We start from the raw sequence: 25,556 nt of genomic DNA on the forward strand, positions 1-25,556 counted from the left end.
AGATTCTCTAAGAATCTGGAAATACTTTTTTAAAAAAGGCAAAAGACCCTCATGGTGATTTATATATATGCATATTCCAGACAACCTGCTTATTGACTCTTCTTCTTTGCAGGGAGATGAGGTGACGTTGGGTAATTAATTAGCATTCTTTCCAATTTGGTTGCGGGGAAGTTACGGTGCTGTTGCGTTATTATCGTCTCAATTTTAATGTATGTATGTGGGGGTTTTGCTTTGTTTTTTTGGAAGTCACTGTGAGTGGCCGTGGAAAGAAAAAAGCGACTGGTAAATTGAAATATAATGATGCTGCAACAAAGCTAGAATTATCCCACCCTTTTCAGTTCCCTGTCACTTTCCATATCACAAAAGTCTGATCTTAACGCGACTTTCATTCCCTGGGAAGAGGGATTGATTGAATGGTTTCTCCTCCTCCTCTCTCTCTCTCTCTGTGTGTTTAAAAAGTGTGTCCTCTCTAGAGATGAGTGGATCTATCTATCACTTTTGGTCTCAATCACATACTTATGCAACCCCCGAGCAAGACATCTGAAGGCAGGCCTGTTTCGGGAAGTTTTTATTGTTTGATCGCAATTTTCATACTCTGTTGGGAGCCACCTAGAATGGGTTGGGCAAGCCAGAGAGATGGGTGGCATACAAACAACAACAACATTTAAAGCATTACTATACCACTCTAAAGGGACACGGGTGGCGCTGTGGGTTGAACCACAGAGCCTAGGACTTGCCGATCAGAAGGTTGGCGGTTCAAATCCCGTGATGGGGTGAGCTCCTGTTGCTCGGTCCCTGCTCCTGCCAACCTAGCAGTTCGAAAGCACATCAAAGTGCAAGTAGATAAATAGGTACCGCTCTGGCGGGAAGGTAAACGGCATTTCCGTGCGCTGCTCTGGTTCACCAGAAGCGGCTTAGTCATGCTGGGCACATGACCCGGAAGCTGTACGCCAGCTCCCTCGGCCAGTAAAGTGAGATGAGCGCTGCAACCCGAGTCGGTCACGACTGGACCTAATGGTCAGGGGGCCCCTTTACCCTTATACCACTCTAAACTGTCATGGCTTCCCCCAAAGAATTCTGAGAGCTGTGGTGTAGCCAAGGTGCTGAGAGTTGTTAGGAGACCCCTGTTCCCCAAGAGAGCTACAATTTGCAGAGTGACTTAATGATTGATCCTTCTTCCCAGGGAACTCTGGGAATTGTAGCCCTGGGACTAGGAGGAGGTCTTTTAACAACTCTCAGCACCCTCAATAAACCACAGCTCCCAGATTTATTTGGAGGAAGCCATGACTTTTTAAGTGGTATGCTGTAAATGTGGCCGAGCGTTTGAGTGTTTCAGTGGCTGGGAACATCAGAGGCTTCTGGTTCCTTGTTCTTTAGCGTGCAAGTCTTGGTGTCCTCTCCTTGCTGGATGAACCCTTTGTGATACTGACTGGGGGTGCCTGCCTGACCTTGCCTCCTAGATCAAATTTAGGCCTAGACTGATTCTATGGGCTTGGCTGGACAGTGCAGCCCTGCCCTCAGTGGCGAGCGTTCTGGTGAGAGGCTCTTTGGACTGAAGATACAATGGTACTGTAATGGGTATGGGGTTGCTCGTGCGTACGTTGCCGCCTCTCCTGGCTATGTTGCCTTGTTAAGCCTTTCTGTCTGGACAGCCCTTCAATTCGTGGCTGCCTCAGTCGCTAGCAGAATCCGTCAGTGGGCATTTCTTGACACCCAGTCTCCTCCTACTCTCCCTGCGCGGAAGTCTTCTGCGCAGGGTGGGCGTGGGTAGCGGAGGACCCGTGCTCTCCCCGCTGGTGTCCGGTGAAGAGTCCTGGAGCCCTCTCGCCGATTCCCCCATCAGCCCCTCTATATCCCTGGTGTTGCGCTGATTTGCTTCCCCACCTGTTGAGCTGCCTCTCTCCCTGCTGGGCCCTTCTCCAGCATCATTTGAGAGCCTTCCCTCCGCCTCTAGCTCCGATGTCAGTTCCCTGACAGGTACCTTGGTTCCCAAATGGCTTGGTTGTCGAACAAATCAGCTCCTGAACGCCGCAAACCCAGAAGCAAGTGTTCCCATTTGTGAACATTTCTCGGAAGCCAAACGTCTGTTTCAGCTGTCGGCATTGTTTCTGGGGTCAATCAGCCAACTGGCTTTCGAACGTTTTGGAATTCGAACGGAGTTCCAGAACAGACTGAGTTCGAGAACCAAGGTGCCACTGTACTTTGTGGAGCACAACACATTCCTACATCTCCCAGAAGCAAACAAAAGTCAAGAGCGCTCTTAAGAGCTGCCAAGAAACAGTGGTTAGGAGAGAGCGCTCTTGCACCCATGTCCCACCTGTTGGCTTCTTCGAGGCAGCTAGTTGGTCAAAGGTAAGAACAGGATGTTGGTGTCAATGGGCCTTTGGCCTGATCGCCGGCAAAGTTCTTCTGACCTTAATGTGTGTTAGGGCTGGGCAATATATCATCCAAAACCGGTTTCAAGTCCATCTCATGATATTGGTTTCATAATTTTTGACCTGGCAATGTATTGCAAATCATGGTGTGTGTGTGTGTGTGTGCTATGCAAAAATCACAATGTGGGGAATGCCTCTACATAGCTCCATCCTTATTTCACACTGTGATCTGCCAGTAAGTATATCACAATGTGGAGCAGGAGATGTTTAGCTGGTGATACATCACAGAGTTGGAAACCAGCTCCATCCTTGTTTCAGACATCGTGATATATCGGTATCTCGCAATGCTTAGCTGGTGATGTTGGTGATATATCGCAATGCTGAAAACTAGATTACTGTCCAGTCTTAGTAGTCACAGTGGCTTTGCTCTGCCTTTCACAGTCGGAGACAGGGATGCTTCTGAATACCAGAAGGAAGAGGTTTCTTATGCTTGGGCCCTGGGTTTCCCAAAGGCATCCGGACCACTGTGATGATGGACTAGAAGGGCCATGGGCCTGATCCTGCAGCCTCTTATGTTTGTGTGCATGTGCAAGCATTGAGGTGCAGGCATTCATTGCCCGGGACGCAGGTGGCACTGTGGGTTAAACCACAGAGCCTAGGACTTGCCGATCAGAAGGTCGGCGGTTCGAATCCCCGCGACGGGGTGAGCTCCCATTGCTCGGTCCCTGCTCCTGCTAACCTAGCAGTTCAAAAGCACGTCAAAGTGCAAGTAGATAAAAAGGTACCGCTCTGGCGGGAAGGTAAATGGCGTTTCTGTGCGCTGCTCTGGTTCGCCAGAAGCGGCTTCGTCATGCCGGCCACATGACCCGGAAGCTGTACGCCGGCTCCCTCGGCCAGTAAAGTGAGATGAGCGTCGCAACCCCAGAGTCGACCACGACTGGACCTAATGGTCAGGGGTCCCTTTACCCTTTACCTACTCATTGCCTGCTAGAGGAGCAGGAATTCCCCCTGCGAGACAGAGAGAGGGGGCAGTTGCAGCGCCCTTCCAAGTGAAACACAAACGGCCAAGCGACTCACTAAAACAGGCAACTTTGGCTTTATTGGTTGGCGTCCTCGCCGCAGGGCTGAGAAGTTCCAAAACCATTCTAGTATCAGGCTGCCGGTGCAGACAGTGAATTAAAATAAAAACAAAAAAAAACATTCAATTCAGAAATCCTCGGTCTGTGTAAATAAAAAAACCACGCACCCTCACAAGCAACAAAATCCCATCCCAATGCATCACCTTCCTTTGCTTGCCACATGGTCAGCACAAAAACATAGCCTGGACACCTGTTATCCAAGCCTGTAGGACAGTTAAGAGTCCAGGTGTTGGTTGGCTACAACTCCTATCATCCCTGGCCATTGGCCATGCTTGCTGGGGCTGAAGTTCACCAATACCTGGAAGGCCAAAGGTTCTCCATCCCTGCCATAGGAAGTGGAGCTGGCTACAACAGCACACCTCCATAAACGGTTGGGGTGAACATGTGTGGAAATACGGGCAGGGACACAGCCAGGATCCCCATTTCTGTGAAACTGAAATTATGCAGCAAGTAAAGTCTACTGTAAGGATGAGGAACCTGTAAATTCTCCAGATGTTGCTGGACTACAGCTGCCATCACCCGCAGTCAGGGATGATGGGAATTCTAGTACAGTGGTACCTTGGTTTGCGAACAGTCTGGTTTGCGTACGTTTTGGATTACGAACACGTCAAAGCAGGAAGCGTGTGTCCTGGTTTGCGAACTTTTTTGGATTGCGAACAATTTTGGGGGGATTACGGAGAAATTTTTTGGGAGGCCCCATTGGCGAAAGCACGCCTTGCGTTACGACCTGTTTTGGTTTACGAACGGACCTCTGGAACGGATTATGGTCGTAAACCAAGGTACCACTGTATAGCAATATCTGAGGTCTACAGGTCTCTCCACCCCGTGTTCTATCACTTGCATCCAATATGCTCATAAAGGTGTGTTTGGACAGATGAAACTTAATTCTCATTCAAAGGGTTTCACGTAGTGGTGCGGCTGCAGCCCACAGCTTCTTCGGAGCAGGCTTATCGTTTTATTAGTTTTGCAACTGGACTGCACCTTAAAATATGTGGTGGTAGGGAAACAGATCTGCCCGGGATTTGTTCTCAAACCCTGAAGGTGCCCTCCGGCTGCCTTCAACTGCAGCTCCCATCAGACCCAGCCAGCAGTGCCAACGGTCAAGGGTGATGGGAAATGTAGTATACCCCATCCAGAGGGCAGCACACTGACGGTCCCTGCACTAACCGCTTCCCCTATCAACAGCTGGCTGCATTTAGTTAGTCCACAGTACAATAGCTAGCAAAGACTGGAGCAAAAGGGGGGGAGGGAAAGGCCCCCACGTGTACTGAAAAAGGACGAGAGACGCACAAAATTTGGCACAGATCTGTAACGGAATCGTTGGCGAGTTTCCTTGGCACCTGGGGAAAGGTCCCTTCCTAGTACAGAAAAAAGCACGAGTGAGCCAGAGTAGTGTCTGCTAAGCCTACAAGTTTCTCCAGCGAGTCATCAGGGTCTTCAAAAGGAGGAAAAAGGAAGGAAACTTCCAAGGAGAGAGGGAGGAGAAAAGAGAATCTGAAAAGGAGCACCAGACAGCAGAGGGGTGGTACTGCTCCCCTTGACTCCTAACATCAGTGTCACTGCAGCTTACGGCAAGCGGCAGGGGGCGAGGCTGCAGCAGCGCAAACACACCAGCAGAACCAGTCCTGTGCTCCTGCAGACGTGTTTGCACCAACCTCACCCACCTTCTGGGTAAGCCCCAGCAGCGCCAGAGAGAGGGCAGGTAAGTCCTTCTGACCAGTTCTCTGTTTAGCTGGCGAGTCCCTTTTCCACCTGGGACACAAGAAACAGGTTCTAGAAAGGGGCTATCGCTTCTGTTTATCATATCCCTCTTTCCCTCCCCCCCCCCCATGTAAACAAGTGAATTCTATGGAATGAGTTAATATTACGGGCTGGGTGTACGTGTGGGAATTAATTCGACTCTCCTGACTCAGCAGAAACATTTGTGGAGGTCAGGGGAGTGGGTCCCCCAACTTTGGTTCAAAAGAAGCTTTTATTCGCAAGGGTAAGAAAAACACCCATCGCAACATATCTTTGGGCTGCGGACTTTAGCGGGGGGGGGAAGCATAGAAAGCATGAGCATAGGATGGGGAAGGGCGAATGTCATCCCCACCCAGGGCTGGTGTTAGGAGTCAGCAGTGGCAGGCCACTGCCAAGGCACCCAGTACAGACTGCCCTCCCATCACCCACTGCCTCACCACCATAGCAGCCCCGCCACCGCTGCCCCATTTCTATGGGGTGCTGGGAGAACCAGGCCCTCCTGGGGCCAGGGGTGGCTGATACCCATTGGGACTGGCAGGGCAGAAGGGCATGGAGTCCAGGCAGCGAATTCTAATCTGCCTGCTTGCGTCCTACAAGGACGACACAGAGACTAAAGTTGACAGGCAGGGTCGCCACCGTTGTCTGGTTGTAAGAAGGCAGGTGGTGATGGGGCGGGGGCAAGCTGAGGTTGATGGGGCAATGCCCCATTCACCAAAATGGACCAACTTCCACGGCTGAGGCTACTGTGCTTTGGAGCCTGCAGAGGTGGCAATTCCTTCTCTACGTCATTCAAAGAGAGCACAGAGGCGGAATCAAAGGACCTTCAGCTGCTGCTGGGTTCCTAACTCCCATCAGCCCCAGCTAGGATGGTCCAAGGGGCAGGGACGATAGGACTTGTTGTCCAGCAACACCTTTTCTAGGGACCCCCGCGTTTGGCAATACTAAAAGCTAGCTGGCGAGAGAATACTATTGGAGCAGGACTCATGGAATGTACTCAAGTATTTTTTGCGGGGTGTCCATTTGTGCCATGACCTCCAAGGCTTTCTTCTCTGCTGGCAGCAACTGGGGGAAGGGGCGTATGAAAGACTGGCGAACACCCAGATGTCTGACATCCTTTCCCTACCTCTGCAAGCTTTCTGAGTTGGCACCGTTGGTCAACAATTCACAAGATCTTCTTTGGCTGGTAAGCCAGAGCTCAATGCGCTGGCAGTCGCCTTCTGGTAAACAACCAGGGACTTCTTCTTAGCTCATGTTTCAACGCCAGCTTCTCAGAAAGCCAGCAGAGGCACCCCAGAAGTCATTGGACTCCAAGTCCCATCAGCCAGAGCCACCATGGCCAACGGGCAGGGATGATGGGACTTGGAGTACATCACTATTTGAAGGGCTGTACTGCCACAAGATCTGGAAGGCCATCCTTGCTCTAGACCAGGGTTTCCCAACCTTGGGTCTCTAGCTGGTTTTGGACTACAATTCCCATCATCCCTGACTATTGGTGCTGCTAGCTCGGGGTGATGGGAGCCGTAGTCCAAAAAACAGCTGGAGACCTAAGTTTGGGAAACACTGATCTAGACCAGCGATTGGGAACCTGTAAATTCATGTGTGTGTTTGTTTCTAAATGGGGAAAAAGCTTCTTGAACTTTTATTCTAGCAGATGTTGGGGTCAGTGCAGGGGACAGGGGTGGGGGGAGAAAGTTCCCTTTCTCTTTCTGACGGGCACCAGTCGAACTCGCCCATTCACCCCGTCCCCCCAACTTTAGCAGCTGGAGATGTAGCACAAAACCATCCTGTCTCTGTTCCCTCATCCAATCTGGTCACATTATCATACCATCAGTAATTAAAAAAACAACAACTAGCAACACGGCCACAGTTCATTCGGATATAAATAAAACGTGTCATTGAGCTTGATATGAAGGCAGCGGGTCGCGGGCGTGATCCGTATCCACATCCCACCTGTGGAGCTGAAGGAGCCCTGGAATGCTGGCACTAACTTGCCGGGTGGGCGGGGGGGGGAGTGAGTTGTGGGTAGGCCTCCCCCGTCTGTGGTGGGTCCTGCCTTCCCCTCCCCTCCCCGCAGTTGCCTGGCGGGTGGGGAGGAGGTGGTGCCGCCCTCGGCGGGCGCTCAGTCCGTTTTCCACACCTTGTTGAGTACCTTGACCACTTCGTCGTAGATGATGAACACAATGGCCACGTCTAAGCAGACCCGGCCCAGGCGGGGGATAGTGCCCTTGTAAAACCTGCAGAGGAATGGACGGAGTAGGGTGAGAAAGGGGCATTTCAGAGAATCCGAGCAAGCTTTGGGAAGAGGCGAGCCAACCAAGAGACAGTCTGGTATAGCGGTTAGAGCCGTTTGTCCGAGAAACAAGCAAGGCAGCTTGGGCCTCCTTTCCTTCAACTGTCACCAGAGAGCAGAGCGTCAGATGGCGTCAATGGGAGAGATGGGGGGGGGAAGGGTTCACTCCAACAGCTCTGCTGTGGAAGACCAGCTCCATCAGGAACTCCCTAACCCTGGACTGCACCAGCTGGCCATTACAAGAACAATTGACTTGATGATAATAATAATTTATACCCAGCCACTCTGGGCGGCTCCCCACAGAATATTAAAAACACGATAAAACATCACACATTAAGAACTTCCCTAAACAGGGCTGCCTTCAGATGTCTTCTAAAAGTCGGGGAGTTGTTTATTTCCTTGACATCTGATGGGAGGACGTTCCACAGGGCGGGCACCACCACCCAGAAGGCCCTCTGCCTGGTTCCCTGTAACCTCACCGTGAGGGAACCGCCAGAAGGCGCTCGGAGCTGGACCTCAGTGTCTGGGCTGAACGATGGGGGTGGAGATGCTCCTTCAGGTATACTGGGCCAAGGCCGTTTAGGGCTTTAAAGCTCAGTACCAATATTTTGAATTGTGCCCAGAAACGTACTGGGTGCCAATGTAGGTCTTTCAGGACCGGTGTTACGTAGTCTCGGCGGCCACTCCCAGTCACCAGTCAAGCTGCTACATTCTGGATTAGTTGTAGTTTCCGGGTCACCTTCAAAGGTAGCCCCATGTGGAGTGCATGGCAGTAGCCCAAGCAGGAGATAACCAGAGCATGTACCACTCTGCCCCTCTTCCCTCCCTGCCTGTTTTTCCTTGTGTATCATGTCTTTTAGATGGTACGTCTGTGGGCAAGGGACGGTCTTGTTTTACTTGAGTATAGGCAACTTCCCATTTACACAGGGGTTACGTTCTGAAGCGCTTTACGGACTCCCTCCAAACCTCCTTGATCAAGCTCCAACTCTCCACAGGCCTCAAAGGCTCCTGGGATTGCACATGCGAAGCTCTCGTGGGATTGCTAGATGCAGTTTTTGTAACCGTTCTTGCCGTTTATGTGCTCTTTTTTGGGGGGGGCTTTCCACCCCTTTAAAAGTGCCACTTCCGGGTTCACAGCGATCCACACAGTCACTTGAACACACATAAATGGGGAGTTGCCTCTACAGTGGTACCTTGGGTTACATACGCTTCAGGTTACATACGCTTCAGGTTACAGACTCCGCTAACCCAGAAATAGTGCTTCAGGTTAAGAACTTTGCTTCAGGATGAGAACAGAAATCGTGCTCTGGCAGCGTGGCAGCAGCGGGAGGCCCCATTAGCTAAAGTGGTGCTTCAGGTTAAGAACAGTTTCAGGTTAAGAACAGACCTCCGGAATGAATTAAGTACTTAACCTGAGGTACCACTGAATAGGCAAGCCATGCTGGGAGGCTTTTGGGCTGAAGAGTGGAGCACAAATGCTCTAAATAATTAGATAAATATAAAGCCAAGAGACACTCACGCAAGAGGTCCTTCATATTTCATGATCTGATAGGCACAGTCCCAAGTGCTCTTGTACTTGTGAGACTCCAGGCCCTGTATAAGAAGATTGGCAGGGGGAGAGAGAGATTGAATTGAAATACTTTATTGTCACTTCTACAATTTGTATACAGTGAGATTACATGAGCACGCCCCACTCAGCTCTCTTAGTCTTAATTCCCCTCGTTTACTGATGCACACCCACCAAACCCGAAAGTCAGTTGCCCTGTTGTTATATTTTCATTCAGCAGCCTAACAGCCCACGGATAGAAGCTATTCTTTACCCTGTTGGTGCGACTAATCATGCTTCTAAATCTTCTGCCTGAGGGCAGGAGATCAAGAAAGTGCCGGCCAGGGTGTGAATCATCCCTGATAATTTCCCTCACTCTCCTGTGACAACGTTCTTCAGCTATTTCATCCAGCGGATTCACGGGACAGCCCATAGTATCTTGTGCTGTATTCATCACCCTCTGTAGGCACTTCCTATCAGTTGATGTCAAACCAGCGTACCATACCGTGATGCAGTATGAAAGGTCAGAATACGCAGAAAGATCAGGCATATATAGGGATTAATTACCTGGTGGGGAACCTCTGGTTCCTGGGCTTAATCTGCCCCTCCAGCCCCTTCATTTCTAGCAAACTCCACCCACATGGGCCACCACCTGACGTCACCTGTCAATCCTTTTGGTCCACCCTGCCACACTCCTACGATTGGGCTTTCCCTTTCACGTGTGCCATTCCCACTCACATTTATATAAAGGAGTGCAGGTATAATGCATTTTTTAACTCCCACTCTCTTTGCCTCTGGCCATGCCCACCATTCAAATATAGAATCATAGAATCATAGAGTTGGAAGAGACCACAAGGGCCATCGAGTCCAACCCCCTGCCAAGCAGGAAACACCATCAGAGCACTCCTGACATATGGTTGTCAAGCCTCTGCTTAAAGACCTCCAAAATAGGAGACTCCACCACACTCCTTGGCAGCAAATTCCACTGTCAAACAGCTCTTACTGTCAGGAAGTTCTTCCTAATGTTTAGGTGGAATCTTCTTTCTTGTATTTTGGATCCATTGCTCCGTGTCCGCTTCTCTGGAGCAGCAGAAAACAACCTTTCTCCCTCCTCTATGTGACATCCTTTTATATATTTGAACATGGCTATCATATCACCCCTTAATCTCCTCTTCTCCAGGCTAAACATGCCCAGCTCCCTTAGCCGTTCCTCATAAGGCATTGTTTCCAGGCCTTTGACCATTTTGGTTGCCCTCCTCTGGACACGTTCCAGTTTGTCAGTGTCCTTCTTGAATTGTGGTGCCAGGACTGGACACAGTACTCCAGGTGAGGTCTGACTAGAGCAGAATACAGTGGCACTATTACTATGGCCCAGTTGGAAGAAGAAGAAGAAGAGTTTGGATTTGATATCCCGCTTTATCAGTACCCTAAGGAGTCTCAAAGCGGCTAACATTCTCCTTTCCCTTCCTCCCCCACAACAAACACTCTGTGAGGTGAGTGGGGCTGAGAGACTTCAGAGAAGTGTGACTGGCCCAAGGTCACCCAGCAGCTGCATGTGGAGGAGCGGAGACGCGAACCCAGTTCATCAGATTACGAGACTACCGCTCTTAGCCACTACACCACACTGGCTCCCAGAGTGAATCTGACCTACAGGTTTCCCTTGAAGAGAAGTTTAGAGATTTGGGCATACCTGCATCCTGGTCTTCACGACATCCAGTGGCGTGTTGCCAAAGACGCTGGCTGCACCGGCGATCGCCCCAAACAACCCAGTGACAAGCGGGTTGATGGCTTTATTTGGATTATCTCCTAGAAGGGGAAGGGGAAGGAAGATGAGGAGGAGGCGTGAGAGGAAACAGAACAGAAAACAAAGGTGCCAGGAGTCAACTCACTCTGAAATGGAAATCTGGCTTGAATGTAAAAAGTGCATGTTGTTGTTGTTGTTTACATTTATCTCCCACCTTTTTCCCCAGGGAGCTCAAGGTGGCTCTCCCAATCCTTATTTAATTCCCACAACAACCTGCGAGGTAGTTTAGGCTAAGAGTGAGTGATGGGCCCGAGGTCAACCAGGGAGCTTCGTAGCCCAGTGGGGATTCGAACCCTGGTCCCCCAGGTCCTAGCCTGACACTCTAACCACTACAACACCCTGCCTCTCATGACGATGATAATGTTGATAATACTAATAATAAATAACAAATACCATATTTTTCGCTCTATTAGACGCACCAGACGATTGGATGCACCTAGTTTTTATTTTTTTTATTATAATATTTATTAAAGTTTCATAAACAATCAAAAACTTCAAAATTTAAACATAGAGTACATAGGTGATCATGGAATTGGCAGAAATGACCGGCAGAATCTGAGACCAGGGAGAAGAGGCGGTGGAAGAAGAATGGAAAAAATTTAAAGACTATCTACAGAAATACTGTAAAATTAATGAGTGTTAAAGGGACGTTGGAATGAAAACAAGTGGTGTTGGTTAAAAGATCAATAAGAAAATGTAAATATGGATTGACAATGGTGGAAAATATATATTTATTATAGGTTAAGATGTTGAGTAAGGATAAATGATAGAGGGTAAGGATTTGCTGAACTAAGTATCTGAACTGGAATACAAAAAGGGAGGTGTGAGGAGGTCAAGAAACTAGTGAAGGAAATTTAAGATTTGAAAATACTAATCTTTTCTGTTGTGTTTTTTGGTTTTTTTCTTTTTTTTCTTTTTTTTCTTTTATTCTGTTAACTGTTTTTTATTGTGTACCGCTATGTGTTTTGTTTTGTAATTTCTCATTTTTGTAGTTTTTTTGGGGTTTGTTTTTTTTTTTTTTTTTTGGATGCACCTAGTTTTTAGGGGAGGAAAACAAGAAATAAGAAAGGAATCCTGAGCATCCTGAGCTAAGAGGGAGCGCTCCTCCATCTTCACTCAGGAGGCTTTGCGGGGCTGCCCCTGAAGCCAGGAGAGAGCAAGCGGGATCGGTGCGCACCGATCCCTCTTGCCCTCCTGGCTTCAGCGAAAGCAAGCCTACTGGCTTTCCTCCTGCAAGAGCCACGTGCTCTTTAAAGGGAGCGCGGCTCTTGGGGGCTTTTCTGGGAGGTGGGGGAAGGAACAGAGCCGCACGCTCTGTCCCTTCCCCCACCTCCCGCAAAAGCCAGGGATAGCCGCACGAAGCCTCCACAGGCCAGCGGGATGCAGGCTCCCCACTCCCCTGCAGAGGCTTCGCGTGGCTAAGCCAGAAACTGGAACAGCCAGCGGGATCCCACTCGCTGTCCTGGCTTCCTCTTTACCGCGTGCAACCTCTCCCAGGCAAGGGGAGCCTTCATGGGGGAAAGCCCCCAAGAGCTGCACACATGCTCAATGCAGCTCTTTAAAGGGAGCGCTGACAGAGCCTCCCGCCTGCATTCGCTCCATCAGACACACACACTGTCATAAACGTGGGGGTTACTCGTGCGCAAGTTGGTGCCACTCCTGGCTGTGTTGCCTTGTTAAACCTTTTCTGTCTGGACAGCCCTACACTTCGTGGCTGTTCAGTCGCTAGCAGAATCCGTCAGTGGGCGTTTCTTAAACCTTTTCCAGCATAAAAGCTGTTTGACGCCAAGTCTCCTCCTACTCTCGCTGTGCGGAAGTCTTCTGCGCAGGGAGGGTGTGGGTAGCGGAGGACCCGTGCTCTCCTCTCTGGTCTCCGGCGAAGAGTCCTGGAGCCCTCTCGCCGATTCCCCCATCTGCCCCCCTTCATCCCTGGTGTTACGCTGATTTCCTTCCCCAGCTGATGAGCTGCCTCTCTCCCTGCTGGGCCCTTCTCCAGCCTCATTTGGGAGCCTTCCCTCCGCCTCTGGCTCCGATGTCAGTTCCCTGACACACACATTTCCCCTTACTTTTTAGGAGGGGAAAGGTGCGTCTTATAGAGCAAAAAATACGGTAAATAGACTTTGTTAGTTGCAATATTGCACTTAAGCACCTCAAAGCGACTTACACAGTAAAAATAAAACAAAGACATTCAAACCAGCAACAAACTAAAAACGAAAACACTGATCTGAGAACCTTTTGCAAAGGAACAAGTCCCAGCCACCTTACTTAACAGATAAGCACAACAAAGGCCACCGATATATCAACCTATCCCCCAATTAAAAACCGTATGCCTGGGTAAACAAGGATGTTTTCACCTGGCACCTAAAATGACACAACACTGGTGCCAGATGTGCTTCCCTGCAGAGCAGGGAGCCAACACTGAAAAGGCCCCTTCTTCTTCTACTGCTGCCACCTTTGGCACTTCCTTCACAGAGAGCGAAAGAAGGGCCTCTGATGATGGACTCAGTTTCTGATCTGATTCACGTGGGGAGAGGCAATTTTGAGGTATTGGGAGTCACCAAAGTCTCGATAGGTCAAAACCAGCACTGAATCCTGAAAACTAATTGGCAGCCTGTTATTGGTACCACACTCTAACCAACCAAGCTACTGTATCTATAGGAAACTGCAGGTTTTTTTGTTTTTTGTTTAAAGGTAGAGAACACTCAAGCGACTCAAGAGCAGGGGAGAAGCACGGAGTTTATCTGGATCTAAAGACATGCTTTTCATTAAATGTGGGGTGTCTTCCCCACCACCACCACTCCTGAGTTAAGGGAATCTATTTTATTTTTAGAATAGCACTTTCTCCAAAGGTGGATTTAAAAATACAGGAAAAAATGAATAGGTGGGCATAATTTGTTTGGGTCTTGTGCTTGCCACTCAGCTCTGCAACACTGAACAGGAAGCTGGGTGAATAGCGCCCCTTAGTGGCTCAGCTGCAAAGAACAGTATGTTATTTACATGCTATTATTTTATATATGAGGGACGCGGGTGGCGCTGTGGGTTAAAGCCTCAGCGCCTAGGGCTTGCCGATCGAAAGGTCGGCAGTTCGAATCCCCGCGGCGGGGTGCGCTCCCGCTGCTCGGTCCCAGCGCCTGCCAACCTAGCAGTTCGAAAGCACCTCCGGGTGCAAGTAGATAAATAGGGACCGCTTACCAGCGGGAAGGTAAATGGCGTTTCCGTGTGCGGCTCTGGCTCGCCAGAGCAGCGATGTCACGCTGGCCACGTGACCCGGAAGTGTCTTCGGACAGCGCTGGCCCACGGCCTCTTGAGTGAGATGGGCGCACAACCCTAGAGTCTGGCAAGACTGGCCCATTCGGGCAGGGGTACCTTTACCTTTATTTTATATATGAAGGGATGCGGTTGGCGCTGTGGGTTAAACCACAGAGCTTAGGCCTTGCCGATTAGTAGGTCGGCTGTTCGAATCCCCGTGACGGGGTGAGCTCCCGTTGCTCGGTCCCTGCTCCTGCCATCCTTGCAATTCGAAAGCACATCAAGTGCAAGTAGATAAATAGGTACCGCTCCGGTGGGAAGGTAAACGGCGTTTCCGTGCGCTGCTCTGGTTCGCCAGAAGCGGCTTAGTCATGCTGGCCACATGACCTGGAAGCTGTACACCGGCTCCCTTGGCCAATAAAGCGAGATGAGTGCCGCAACCCCAGAGTCGGCCATGACTGGACCTAATGGTCAGGGGTCCCTTTACCTTTATCTATTTTATATATAAAGCCACCCACTAACACTGCTCTCTGTTCCAGCATGTTGTCTACCATCTCCAACATGTCTGGTTTATGTTGATACTGTTGACATACTGCTATTTTACTGTTATACGTGTACATATGACCTAAAATGTTTAAACTCCTAAAAAAAAAAAAATAAATAAAAGACAAAACGCTGTTCTCTAAGTGGCAAGCAGCATATAAAAACATCAAATTGAATGTTTCTGCCTTGCTGGGATGTGGTCCTTGAACCCTGCTCATGCCTCTTGCTTGTCTGGATGGAGGCTCAAGAAGTGGGTGCGTAGAAACTAGTCCACTATACAAAGGTGAACATTCACATTGGTTGTTCAGCATGGTTACGCCTCTGGCCCACTGCTGGCATGCGGCCTCTGAAAAGCTGCAGAGCAGGGAATGTGGCCCTCAAGCTGAAAAATATTCTCCAGCCCTACTCCAGATACGTGGGACAGAAGCTGGTGACTGGCACCAGTGCATGCTGGGAAAACCCAGGTGTCCGCTTGGATATTATTCTTTTTGCCATAGCAAAAGCCTAGAAGATCATAGAATCATAGAGTTGGAAGAGACCACAAGGGCCATCGAGTCCAACCCCGCCAAGCAGGAAAAAGATCTGGGACACCATTCAGATTACTGCCCAGAAGAAGAAAGATGATATCCGAAAAGGTGGTTTCCAAATACCTTTGTACCAATTCCTGAGGGCTGTCATGACGAAAAAGCGAATAGCCTGGTTGGATCCCTGTTTCAGGACAGTCGCTGTTAAACCTTGGTAAGTTCCCTTGAGGCCTGCAGCAAAAAGAAAAAGAAGATCAAGAGGGAGAATAAGGCAACTGTTGTTTGTTTATGAAAATATTTATAAGTCACTGACTCGTAAAGAAAATACCAGAGCCGTTCGCAACAACTGTACATAAAAGTCCTATGAAAAATTAAAATCAAGAATCAGCCAACTGTTGTGGAAAGAGATGTTATTCTTCATTACTTGCATAAGCCCGACGGAATAGAAAAGATTTCTGCAGGCGTTTAAATGCTGAAACAGAAGGTGCCTGCTGAGTCTCTATTGGCAAGAGTGTTCCCATAAGGCTGGGCTCACGACACGAAAGCCTCAGTTCTGTGTTCTTGTCAAATAAGCCTCGCCAACTTGCAGAATGATCAAGAAGGCTCCAGCAGGTGATATCACAGTGACTTGACACATATGAGTTCAGGTGGCCGCTGAGGTACCCAGGGACTGTAGTTGTTTAAGGTAAAGAGAGCCCTGACCATTAGGTCCAGTCATGGCTGACTCTGGGGTTGCGGCGCTCATCTCGCTTTATTGGCCGAGGGAGCCGGCGTACAGCTTCCGGGTCATGTGGCCAGCATGACTAAGCCGCTTCTGGCGCCAGAGCAGCGCACGGAAACGCTGTTTATCTTCCCGCCGGAGCGGTTCCTATTTTTCTACTTGCACTTTGACGTGCTTTCGAACTGCTAGGTTGGCAGGAGCAGGGACCGAGCAACGGGAGCTCACCCCGTCGCAGGGATTCGAACCGCCGACCTTCTGATCGGCAAGCCTTAGGCTCAGTGGTTTAACCCACAGCGCCACCCGCATTTAGGGCTTTGTAAAAGAATACAAGAACCTTGACCCTGGGCTTGGCGGTGGGTGGGCAGCCAGTTGCAGATGCAATGGATCAGTGTGCCTGACTGTTAGCCAGAAGGTGGGTGATTCAAGGCCACCTAGCAGTGGTTATGGGCAAGATTCCTGAATTGCATAGGGTAGGAAATTGAACCCAGGTCTCCTAGGTCCTAGTCCAGCACCCTAATCATTAAGTCATATTGGCTCTTAATTGTTCCCCTTCATTTTATGGCCATTGGACCAGAAGTAGCAACAAGATCTGGAGGATCACAGATTCCCCTGATTTAAGCAAAAGAACATTCAAGAGACCCCAAACTGAGAGATCTGAAGCTTCATTTACTTGCGATTTGAAAGCAGACAGCTGCTTTCTCATTCCCAATTTTGCAAACCCCCCAAGTTCTCCTTGCAAGGACGTCTCCCTGCTAACAAACACCAGGTCTCACCTTGTTGCCGAATGATCTCTCGCACCCCATGGAAGAAACCTCGATATTTTGGCTGTGGAGAGCACTGATCGTGGATGAACTTCACCTGTGGAGGAACAGCCACCAGGTCACTTACTGGCAAGTCAAGAGAGATTTTTAAACTCACTCAGCCTCTTCTAGACTGGGTTGTTTTCGAAAGGGGCAGCTGCATTCTATAGCCCATCACTCACACAATAATAGCACATAAGTGGTGGTGGAAAAACTCCCTGAGAACTGTAGTTCGTTAATGGTGATGATGCTGTTTTAACCTCCACAACTTTTCACATGCACTCTAGTCTAAAGGCAGCAAGCTCCCGTTTCTCTTTCTTTGTGGCAATTCGCATCAGGAAGATGAGCTTCTTTCTCCCAAGCCCAGATAACAAAGACAGGCAGACCCAAAAGAGGGGGGGAGATGGATGAGAAATGCCCTTGTAATGTTTGCTGTTCACCACAAGGTGGGTTCCGATGTTAGGAAGTCCCTGATGCTCAACCTGATGTGCAGCTTCACAAAAGATTCATGCATCTTTCCCCCCTTTTGGGAGCCGTACGGGAAACCGCCCCGTGAAAAAGCATTTATTTTGCTGCAACTGCACATCTTCAGAAGGTTGCTGTGCTGCCCTTTCCCACACAGGTCATTCATTCGGCATGTCTGTGTTTGTGTGCAGCAGCTTAAACAGTGTGTGAGGATGTGTGTGCAAGAGAGCGTGTGTTTTAAATAGGGAAGGGACATAGCTCGGTGTTGGAACATCCGTCTTGCACGCAGAAGATCCCAGGATCCAGTCCCTGGCATCTCCAGCTGGGGCTAAGAAAGACCCCTGCCTGAAATCCTGGAGACCTGCTGCTGCCAGTCAGTGTAGACAATACTGCGGTATATTAGACCAATGGTCTGACTCAGCAGAAGGCAGCATGCTAGGTTGTGGGCTTCCCATGGCATCTAGTTAGCCACTGGGAGAACAGGATAATGGACTAAGATGGGCATCTGCGGCCTGACCCAGCAAGGAATTTTTTAGCTCATTAATCTCTCAGATTCTATCTTCAGGTCTTCTTCTTCTTCTTCTTCTTCTTCTTCATCAATTAAATTTGTATACCTTCCTATACCCTCAGGTCTCAGGGCGGTTACAACATAAAATCACAATATAGGAACACAAAATACATAATAAAAACTAAAACACTAAAACAACCCAATAAACCTGCCCCCAGGCAGGAGATGGGAGTGTCAGAATCCCTAGAGAGCAATCTTTTCCTTGGCGATCACTCGTAGCTGAGTAAGATTGTCTTCCATAAACACGGTCTTAACAGTGAGTCCTTAAGTGACTGTGGAGGCCAATTCTGGATCCACACATCCTATCACAGTGGGGACAGAGGTTTCTGGGCGGGAGTTGATCACGGTGAGGGTTTGCCAAGCGTGCCTTCCTCTTAGCACGTTTCTCCCTTTCATCCTGAGTTCGAGCGTCTTCAAAGCCCATAACACCTTTGGTAAAGGCTGTTCTCCAACTGGAGCACTCGCAGGCCAGTGTTTTCCAGTTGTCAGTGTTTAGACTACTTTTTTTTTTTTTAGATTTGCTTTCAGAGAGTCTTTAGACCTCTTTTGTTGACCCCCAGCATTACGCTTTCCATTGTTAAGTTTGTAATAGAGTAGTTGCTTTGGAAGACAATAATCAGGCATCCGCACAACATGACCAGTCCTACAAAGTTGATGTTGAAGAATCATTGCTTTGACACTAGTGATCTTTGCTTCTTCCAGTACTCCAGCATTAGATCGCCAGCTATACCCAGTCAGCAGTTTGTATTCTACTGAAATTAATGGACACAACAAACTTAGGTCCATTCATTTCAATGGGTCTGCTATGAGCAGGACTTAGTTTGGCACCACATGGTATCAACACCACTGAGACAGATCAACCAATGATCTCATTTGGGATAAGGGCAACTTCCTATTTGATGATTATTTCAGACAGACAGACAGACACACACACACACACACACACACACAATGTGTGTGTGTGTGTGTAAACTACTTTGTGGAGAAGTTCTTGAAAAGTTGGATACACATTTAATCAACCCAAAAACAAAGAAAGAAATAAGCAAACAAACACCACATTTTGTGTGCGTGTTTTTGGTTGTGTTTACTTTTATGGTTTCCATAGGGCACACCACAAGCACCGCTTCGGCCACGCCAGCTCCCAAGCCAGCCAGGAGCCCTCGTTTGCTGTCCAACTTCCCTTCTGCATCTCTCATGTGGTTGCTGAGGAATTCAAACATGCCAAACCTGGAAAGAGAAAGAAGGTGGCTCGTGAAAGCTGAGGAGCACGGCGGGTTGGGGAGAAGAGAACACGCTGCTCTTGCCATTATTATATTATTTATTCAATTTATTCATCATTCACTGCTTTAAGGAGTCTCTGAGCAACTTAGCCCAAATTCCAGTATACATTTTGTATTTTAAAAAGTGACTAAGAAGTTCAATACAACTACTACTACTACTACTACTACTACTACTACAGAAATGAATAAAAATCCAAAAGTGATTACCTCACGGCGGCTTTCGGTATGGAACCATAAACCAGAGAGCTGAGGCCACGATAGAGCCCCTTGATCCCATGATCTCGGACGGTCACCTTCACACAGTCCGCTGAAACAGGAGAAAAAGAGTAATGTGACTGGGGAACGATTTATTGTTAATAATACTGCTTTGTACTACAACAAGAACATATGCCCAGCCCACACCAGAAATATATATTACCAAGTGGAGCGAAATAAATCCAGTGAAACAAATCCCTGCTTAACATCTGCAGAAGTTTTATGCAGCCATGCATTCCCCCAGAGAATTCTGGGAACTGTAGTTTGCTGAGAGCTGTTAGAAGACCCCATGTAATAAACAATTAATAATAATAATAATAATAATAATAATAATAATAATAATAATAATTTATATCCTGCCCATCTAGCTGGGTTTCCCCAGCCACTCTGGGCAGCTTCAAACAAAATATTAAAAAGGTAAAGGGACCCCTGACCATTAGGTCCAGTCGTGGCCGACTCTGGGGTTGCGGCGCTCATCTCGCTTTACTGGCTGAGGGAGCCAGCGTACAGCTTCCGGGTCATGTGGCCAGCATGACTAAGCCACTTCTGGCGAACCAGAGCAGCGCACGGAAACGCCGTTTACCTTCCTGCCAGAGCAGTACCTATTTATCTACTTGCACTTTGACATGCTTTTGAACTGCTAGGTTGGCAGGAGCAGGGACTGAGCAACGGGAGCTCACCCCGTCGCGGGGATTCGAACTGCTGACCTTCTGATCGGCAAGTCCTAGGCTCTGTGGTTTAACCCACAGTGCCACCTGTGTCCCTTCTAACAAAATATTAAGAATACATTAAAACATCAGTCATTAAAAACTTCCCATTAAAAACTTTAACTCCCAGAATTCCCTGGGAAGAGGGGTTCCCTGTGTTAGGATATTTCCGTTCCACCTTAAAAAGGGGACAGGCTGTTGTGAGTCACAGCCTACGTACTGTATTTCCTGTTCACAGGATGTTTCTGTTTGTCTATTGCTTTCGTTTCTCTCTCTGTGCCTGAGACATAGTAGCAGGCAGTCATGTTTTCTTTCTGTTCTGACCAACGCTGAATAAACTTGTAAATATGCTTTCCTGGGTGCACCTTTCGCTGTAAGTATCTGCTGACAGAGCGTGCACTGAGCTCTGGAATGTGGCAAGCTATTTCTGGGGCTCCTGTCGCTAATTGACTGATACTGCGTTATCTACGGGAGGTCGATGGATCACAACAGAGACGGCTTGGGGACATGATGGCCTTTGTCTGCCTGGCAGTATCCCAACACCCTGCTACACCACTCTGAGAATTGTAGGTCTGCGAGGGGAACGATCTCCTAATAACGCTCAGCAGCAATAGCAAACTATATTCCCCGGGATTATTTGGGTAAAGCCACAACTGTTTATAAAGTGGTATCGTAGCGCTTTAAATGGGTAGTGTAGATGGGGCCTGAATGCTATACCACGGATGGGGAAATGTGTAGCCCTCTGAGTTTTGCTCCCATCATCCCTCAGTATTAGCCAGCCTAGCTGAGACTGATGGGAGCTGGAGTTCACCAGCATCTGAAGGACCACAGATTCCCTTTCTCTGTCCTATACAAAACAACATGGAGGTCTGAAGAAAAACTGGTGTCTGCCTAAATAAGCAGAACTGGAACTAATAACCCTGAGAAGCTCACCAACTATGATTCCCTCAGCAGATGCCAGGCTAACATTCTTATTTTTTAGGACGAATGTTCTAGAAGGAACTGAGGCAGCTTAGCCACTGCTGAATTTCTCTTATTTTTAAAAAAATGCTTTTCCTAGTCTAAAAAAAGCCAACTTTCCTGGGTCTGAACTCTCCTGCTTCTTGGTCCGTAAACTTCAGCAAACAAGACAAATGACTGTTCCCCATTTTAATTTCTTCTGAGCTTTTAAAACAAAGTATATATTATTTTTACCGGCAACAAATCCCCATCCACACGCAGCCTTGAAATAAATCTTGTCTAAACGTAGCTATTTCTTTCGGTCTCCTTGAAAGGGTTTGTCATCCCTAGACACATCATCAGCTATGTACTCTGTCTTTGCAATTAGATCTGGCTTTTCGCGAGGCCGAGATGAATAACAAGAATCAAACTGGGATTTTTTTTTTTTTGCTGGGCCATAATTAAGAAAGATTCTCATCTCATCTCACTTCTGAAGACTGTTTGCAATGTGCCCTAAACAAGTTAGACATTCTGTACTCAAGGCAATCCAATTTCTGCGCTAAGGAGGAGAGAAAAAAGAATTCTATTTCCTGAACCAATTCTTAAATCCACGTAGGCCATTTTAGTAATTTATTGCATTTATAATCCGCCTTTCCTCCAAGGAGCTCAATGGTGGCGTACATGGTTGGAGTGTGCTGCTGCTAACGGCAAGGTTGCAGGTTTGATCCCCGCATAGGATGACAGCAAATTCCTGGATAGCAGGGGGTTGGACTAGATGACCGCCCAGGGGCCCTTCCAATTCTGATTCTACGATTCCCCTCTTCATTTGATCCCCACAACAGCCTTGTAAGGCAGTTTATTTATTTATTAAACTTCCTCTAAAGGTCTCAGGGCAGTTCACAAGATAAAAATACAGGATAAAAAATGCAAAACGAATAGTTAAAAAACGAAACAAAACACTCACCCCACCCCCGCCTTCCAAAAACACATGTATCCCTCCTTGGATATATGTGTATACAGAAATGTATACAGAATGTATACAGAAAATAAATGTATACAGAAAATAAAACAAAAACGGGAAGGGAGAGTGGGCAGAAAAAAGGGCATACATTTATAATGCACTATTGAAAGCCATTTAAACAGTCGTGGCTTCCCCCAAAGGATTCTGAAAGCTGTGGTTTAAGGCTCCTGAGAGCTATTATTCCCCTCACAAATCCTGAAGCAGTTTAACAATCAATCCCTCTTCCCAGGGAACTCTGGGAAATGTAGTTCTGTAAGGGGAATAGGGGGGCCTCTCAGCACCTTTAGCATGCTGCAGCTCCCAGGATTCTCTGGAGGGAGCTGTGGCTGCTTAAAGTGGGACCGCAATGCTTTAGCTGTATGCTGTGGACATGGTAAAGGTAAAGAAGGTAAAGGACCCCTGGACAGTTAAGTCAAGTCAAAGGCGACTATGGGGTTGCAGCACTCATCTCGCTTTCAGGCCGAGGCAGCCGGCATTTGTCCACAGACAGCTTTCTGGGTCATGTGGCCAGCAGAACTAAACCGCTTCTGGCGCAACAGAACACCATGACGGAAACCAGAGAGCACAGAAACACCATTTACCTTCCCGCCACACTGGTACCTATTTATCTACTTGCGCTGGCATGCTTTCAAACTGCTAGGTTGGCAGGAGCTGGGACAGAGCAATGGTAGTGGTGCCCGCCCTGTGGAACGCCCTCCCATCAGATGTCAAGGAAATAAACAACTATCTGACTTTTAGAAGACATCTGAAGGCAGCCCTGTTTAGGGAAGTTTTTAATGTTTGATGCTTTATCGTATTCTTAATATTCTGTTGGGAGCTGCCCAGAGTGGCTGGGGAAACCAAGCCAGATGGGCGGAGTATAAATAATCAATAATTATTAACAACAACAACAACAACAACAACAACAACAACAACAACAACAACTCTGTTGCAGGGATTTGATCCGCTGACCTTCCAATCAGCAAGCCCAAGAGGCTCAGTGGTTTAGACCACAGCTAGGTGGACAAAGAGAGGACGCAGGTGGCGCTGTGGGTGAAACCACAGAACCTAGGGCTTGCCGATCAGAAGGTCGGCGGTTTGAATCCCCACGACGGGTGAGCTCCCGTTGCTCGGTCCCTGCTCCTGCCAACCTAGTCATTCGAAAGCACGAAGTGCAAGTAGATAAATAGGTACCGCTCCAGCGGGAAGGTAAACGGTGTTTCCGTGCGCTGCTCTGGTTCGCCAGAAGTGGCTTAGTCCTGCTGGCCACATGACCCGGAAGCTGTACGTGAGATGAGCACCGCAACCCCAGAGTCGTCCTCGAATGGACCTAATGGTCAGGGGTCCCTTTACCTTTAGATGGACAAAGAGTCTGACCTGATATAAACCAGGTCCTACTGCTTCAGCTCACTAGCTCTCTGCAGGGTGGTCAAGGTTTGCAAAACAGGTTTGCAAAACAAGGTTTGCAAAACAGGCCACGTCATGCCGAAAACTCTGCAGCCTCTCCTGTGATGACCTACAAGGGGAGCTGAGTGTTTATCCTGCCAAATCAGAACTGCTCCGTATCCTTGGCTACCCTCGAGCCCTTGCTTTTAAATCGTGTGTTTCTGGCTACGTCAGAAGGACAGGGAGGGAAGATGGAACATGAAGAGCAGCGGGACACCAGAACAGCACAAAGCCCACTTCAACGACCCCTTTTCTCCGTGCACAAATTTAACGTGGGCACACAGCTCTTCCCGCACGACTCTCCCTATCCTTGCCATGGCTCCGGATTGCAAACAGCCCCTGTGCCGCTGCTACCTGCAGAGTGATGCCTTTGCCAAGCCGCTAAGGAGGTTCTGCAGCACAGCGTGTCTCATCGGTTGCAAATCCGGCACGCTCCAGCCAGGCTGGAACGCCGCCAACCTCCTTAGCGAGTCAGCCGGGCAAACAGGCTAGGCGATGAGTCATCGAGCCACTGCCTGCGGCACACGAGGTCCCCGGTCGCTCCTTTCCTTCTTGCTTTCGTATGGCAGAACGGTCAGAGCTCAAGGCTATATTAAAGGGGGGGAGGTGAGGGGACATCCGTCAGGCTCAACTGAGCGGCTACATTGCACGCCACCGGTGAACGCCGCAAGGGACAGGGTGATCCTTAAGGGATTTGTTTCCTTGGGCTGGATAAATAAGGGAGGGGGTGGAAACCCCCCCCCCACGCACACACACCATGACCTGCGGAGTCCAATAAGGAAATTTTGTCCATGGTATGATTATTTCCCACTTAGGCATTTTGACACTTTGGCACCCTATTTGCAAAATGTAAACAATTCCAAAATACAGGCACGCCTTCGCAAGATTCGGTTGTACTTGAGGGTCAATTTCCCCAAAAAGTCCACTGGAAAAAAGGTTGTGTCCCTATGGAGATGGCAGTATTGAGTCAGTGGCTCATGGGCTTCTGGCTTGCACTCTTTATAAAGATTTGAGGATTAAGGTTATTAAAAAGGTAAAGGTAAAGGGACCCCTGACCATTAGGTCCAGTCGTGACCGACTCTGGAGTTGCAAGATTCGGTTGTACTTGAGGGTCGTTTTCCCCAAAAAAAATCCAATGGAAAAAAGGTTGTGTCCCTATGGATATGACAATACAATGGTACCTCGGGTTAAGTACTTAATTTGTTCCGGAGGTCCGTTCTTAACGGAAACGCTATTTACCTTCCTGCCGGAGTGGTACCTATTTATCTACTTGCACTTTGGTGTGCTTTCGAACTGCTAGGTTGGCAGGAGCAGGGACCGAGCAACGGGAGCTCACCCCAGCGCAGGGATTCGAACCGCGACCTTCTGATCGGCAAGTCCTAGGCTCTGTGGTTTAACCCACAGCGCCACCCGCGTCCACTTGAAGGGCTGCATGAAGCTAGTACATATCCCGGCTCAAAACCCCAATATTTAATTGTTTAAATAACCAAGTAAATAACCACACATTCATCCACCTGCAAAATGTGGTTCTTCTCCTATGGCACCTCTCTGAACAGCCTGGCCAGAGTCATGTTTCGGTTTGCTTGCGGGAATCGGTTTGGAGCAGACAACGGATATTGAGAGATCTGGTGGGTTTCAGTCCTGCTGCCTGGTGAAGACTTACCAATTCCTTTGTAGCGGGGCGGGTTTGCTTTCTCATCCAGCTGAAGCTGCGTTTTCACATACTCTGTGGGGAATGTAATGCAAATCTCAATGCCGCCAGCGAGGCCACCTAGGGGAAAAATAAAGCAAAGCAAAATAAAAACAACCCCCCATTTCCAAAAGAATCGCATCAACACTCTTTTCGCCTTCTGCCTGGGTCATGGAAATTCTACTCAATATTCATCCAGAGTAGATTCCAACATATAGTTAGCAGAGTAAAAACTTAAAACACTTTGCAGGATTCCCAAAAAATAGACCAGAGGCAATTGTATTTCATCCAGCAGAGTCCAATTGTGTCTCTTTTTTGGAAATAATTTTTTATTTGATTTTCAAACATATAAACATATAACAAAATCAATTCCAAATCCAAATGTCGAGATTACTCTTAATCTCCTGACCCCCCCCCCCCAAATCTCTTCTGCAGGTCCTATTGTTACTATTTTCCACTGCATATCAATACTACT

The 25,556-nt window shown here is 48.4% G+C and overlaps 1 protein-coding gene across 2 annotated transcripts in view; it reads right to left on the reverse strand.

The window, feature by feature from the left end:
* Nucleotides 1-3,455: 3,455 nt before the first annotated feature.
* The window catches only part of SLC25A1 (solute carrier family 25 member 1), a 56,908-nt gene continuing 34,807 nt past the window's right edge, over nt 3,456-25,556 (reverse strand). Inside the window, exons 2-10 of one of the 2 annotated variants that reach the window (XR_014214500.1) lie at nt 25,055-25,162; nt 19,252-19,351; nt 18,853-18,991; nt 16,705-16,789; nt 15,337-15,441; nt 10,781-10,896; nt 9,064-9,137; nt 4,264-7,488; nt 3,456-4,228 (exon numbers count right to left, since the gene is read on the reverse strand). Coding sequence is in view for 1 of the 2 variants with exons in the window: in XM_082203412.1 (XP_082059538.1) it covers nt 7,374-7,488; nt 9,064-9,137; nt 10,781-10,896; nt 15,337-15,441; nt 16,705-16,789; nt 18,853-18,991; nt 19,252-19,351; nt 25,055-25,162 (842 nt within the window). In the remaining variant the exon portion in view is untranslated. Of the gene's footprint in view, nt 7,489-9,063; nt 9,138-10,780; nt 10,897-15,336; nt 15,442-16,704; nt 16,790-18,852; nt 18,992-19,251; nt 19,352-25,054; nt 25,163-25,556 lie in introns of both variants that reach the window. The other variant, XM_082203412.1, reaches the window with a different exon arrangement.

Source organism: Podarcis vaucheri, assembly GCF_965113315.1.
Source record: "Podarcis vaucheri genome assembly, chromosome: 16".
Taxonomy (NCBI): domain Eukaryota; kingdom Metazoa; phylum Chordata; class Lepidosauria; order Squamata; family Lacertidae; genus Podarcis; species Podarcis vaucheri.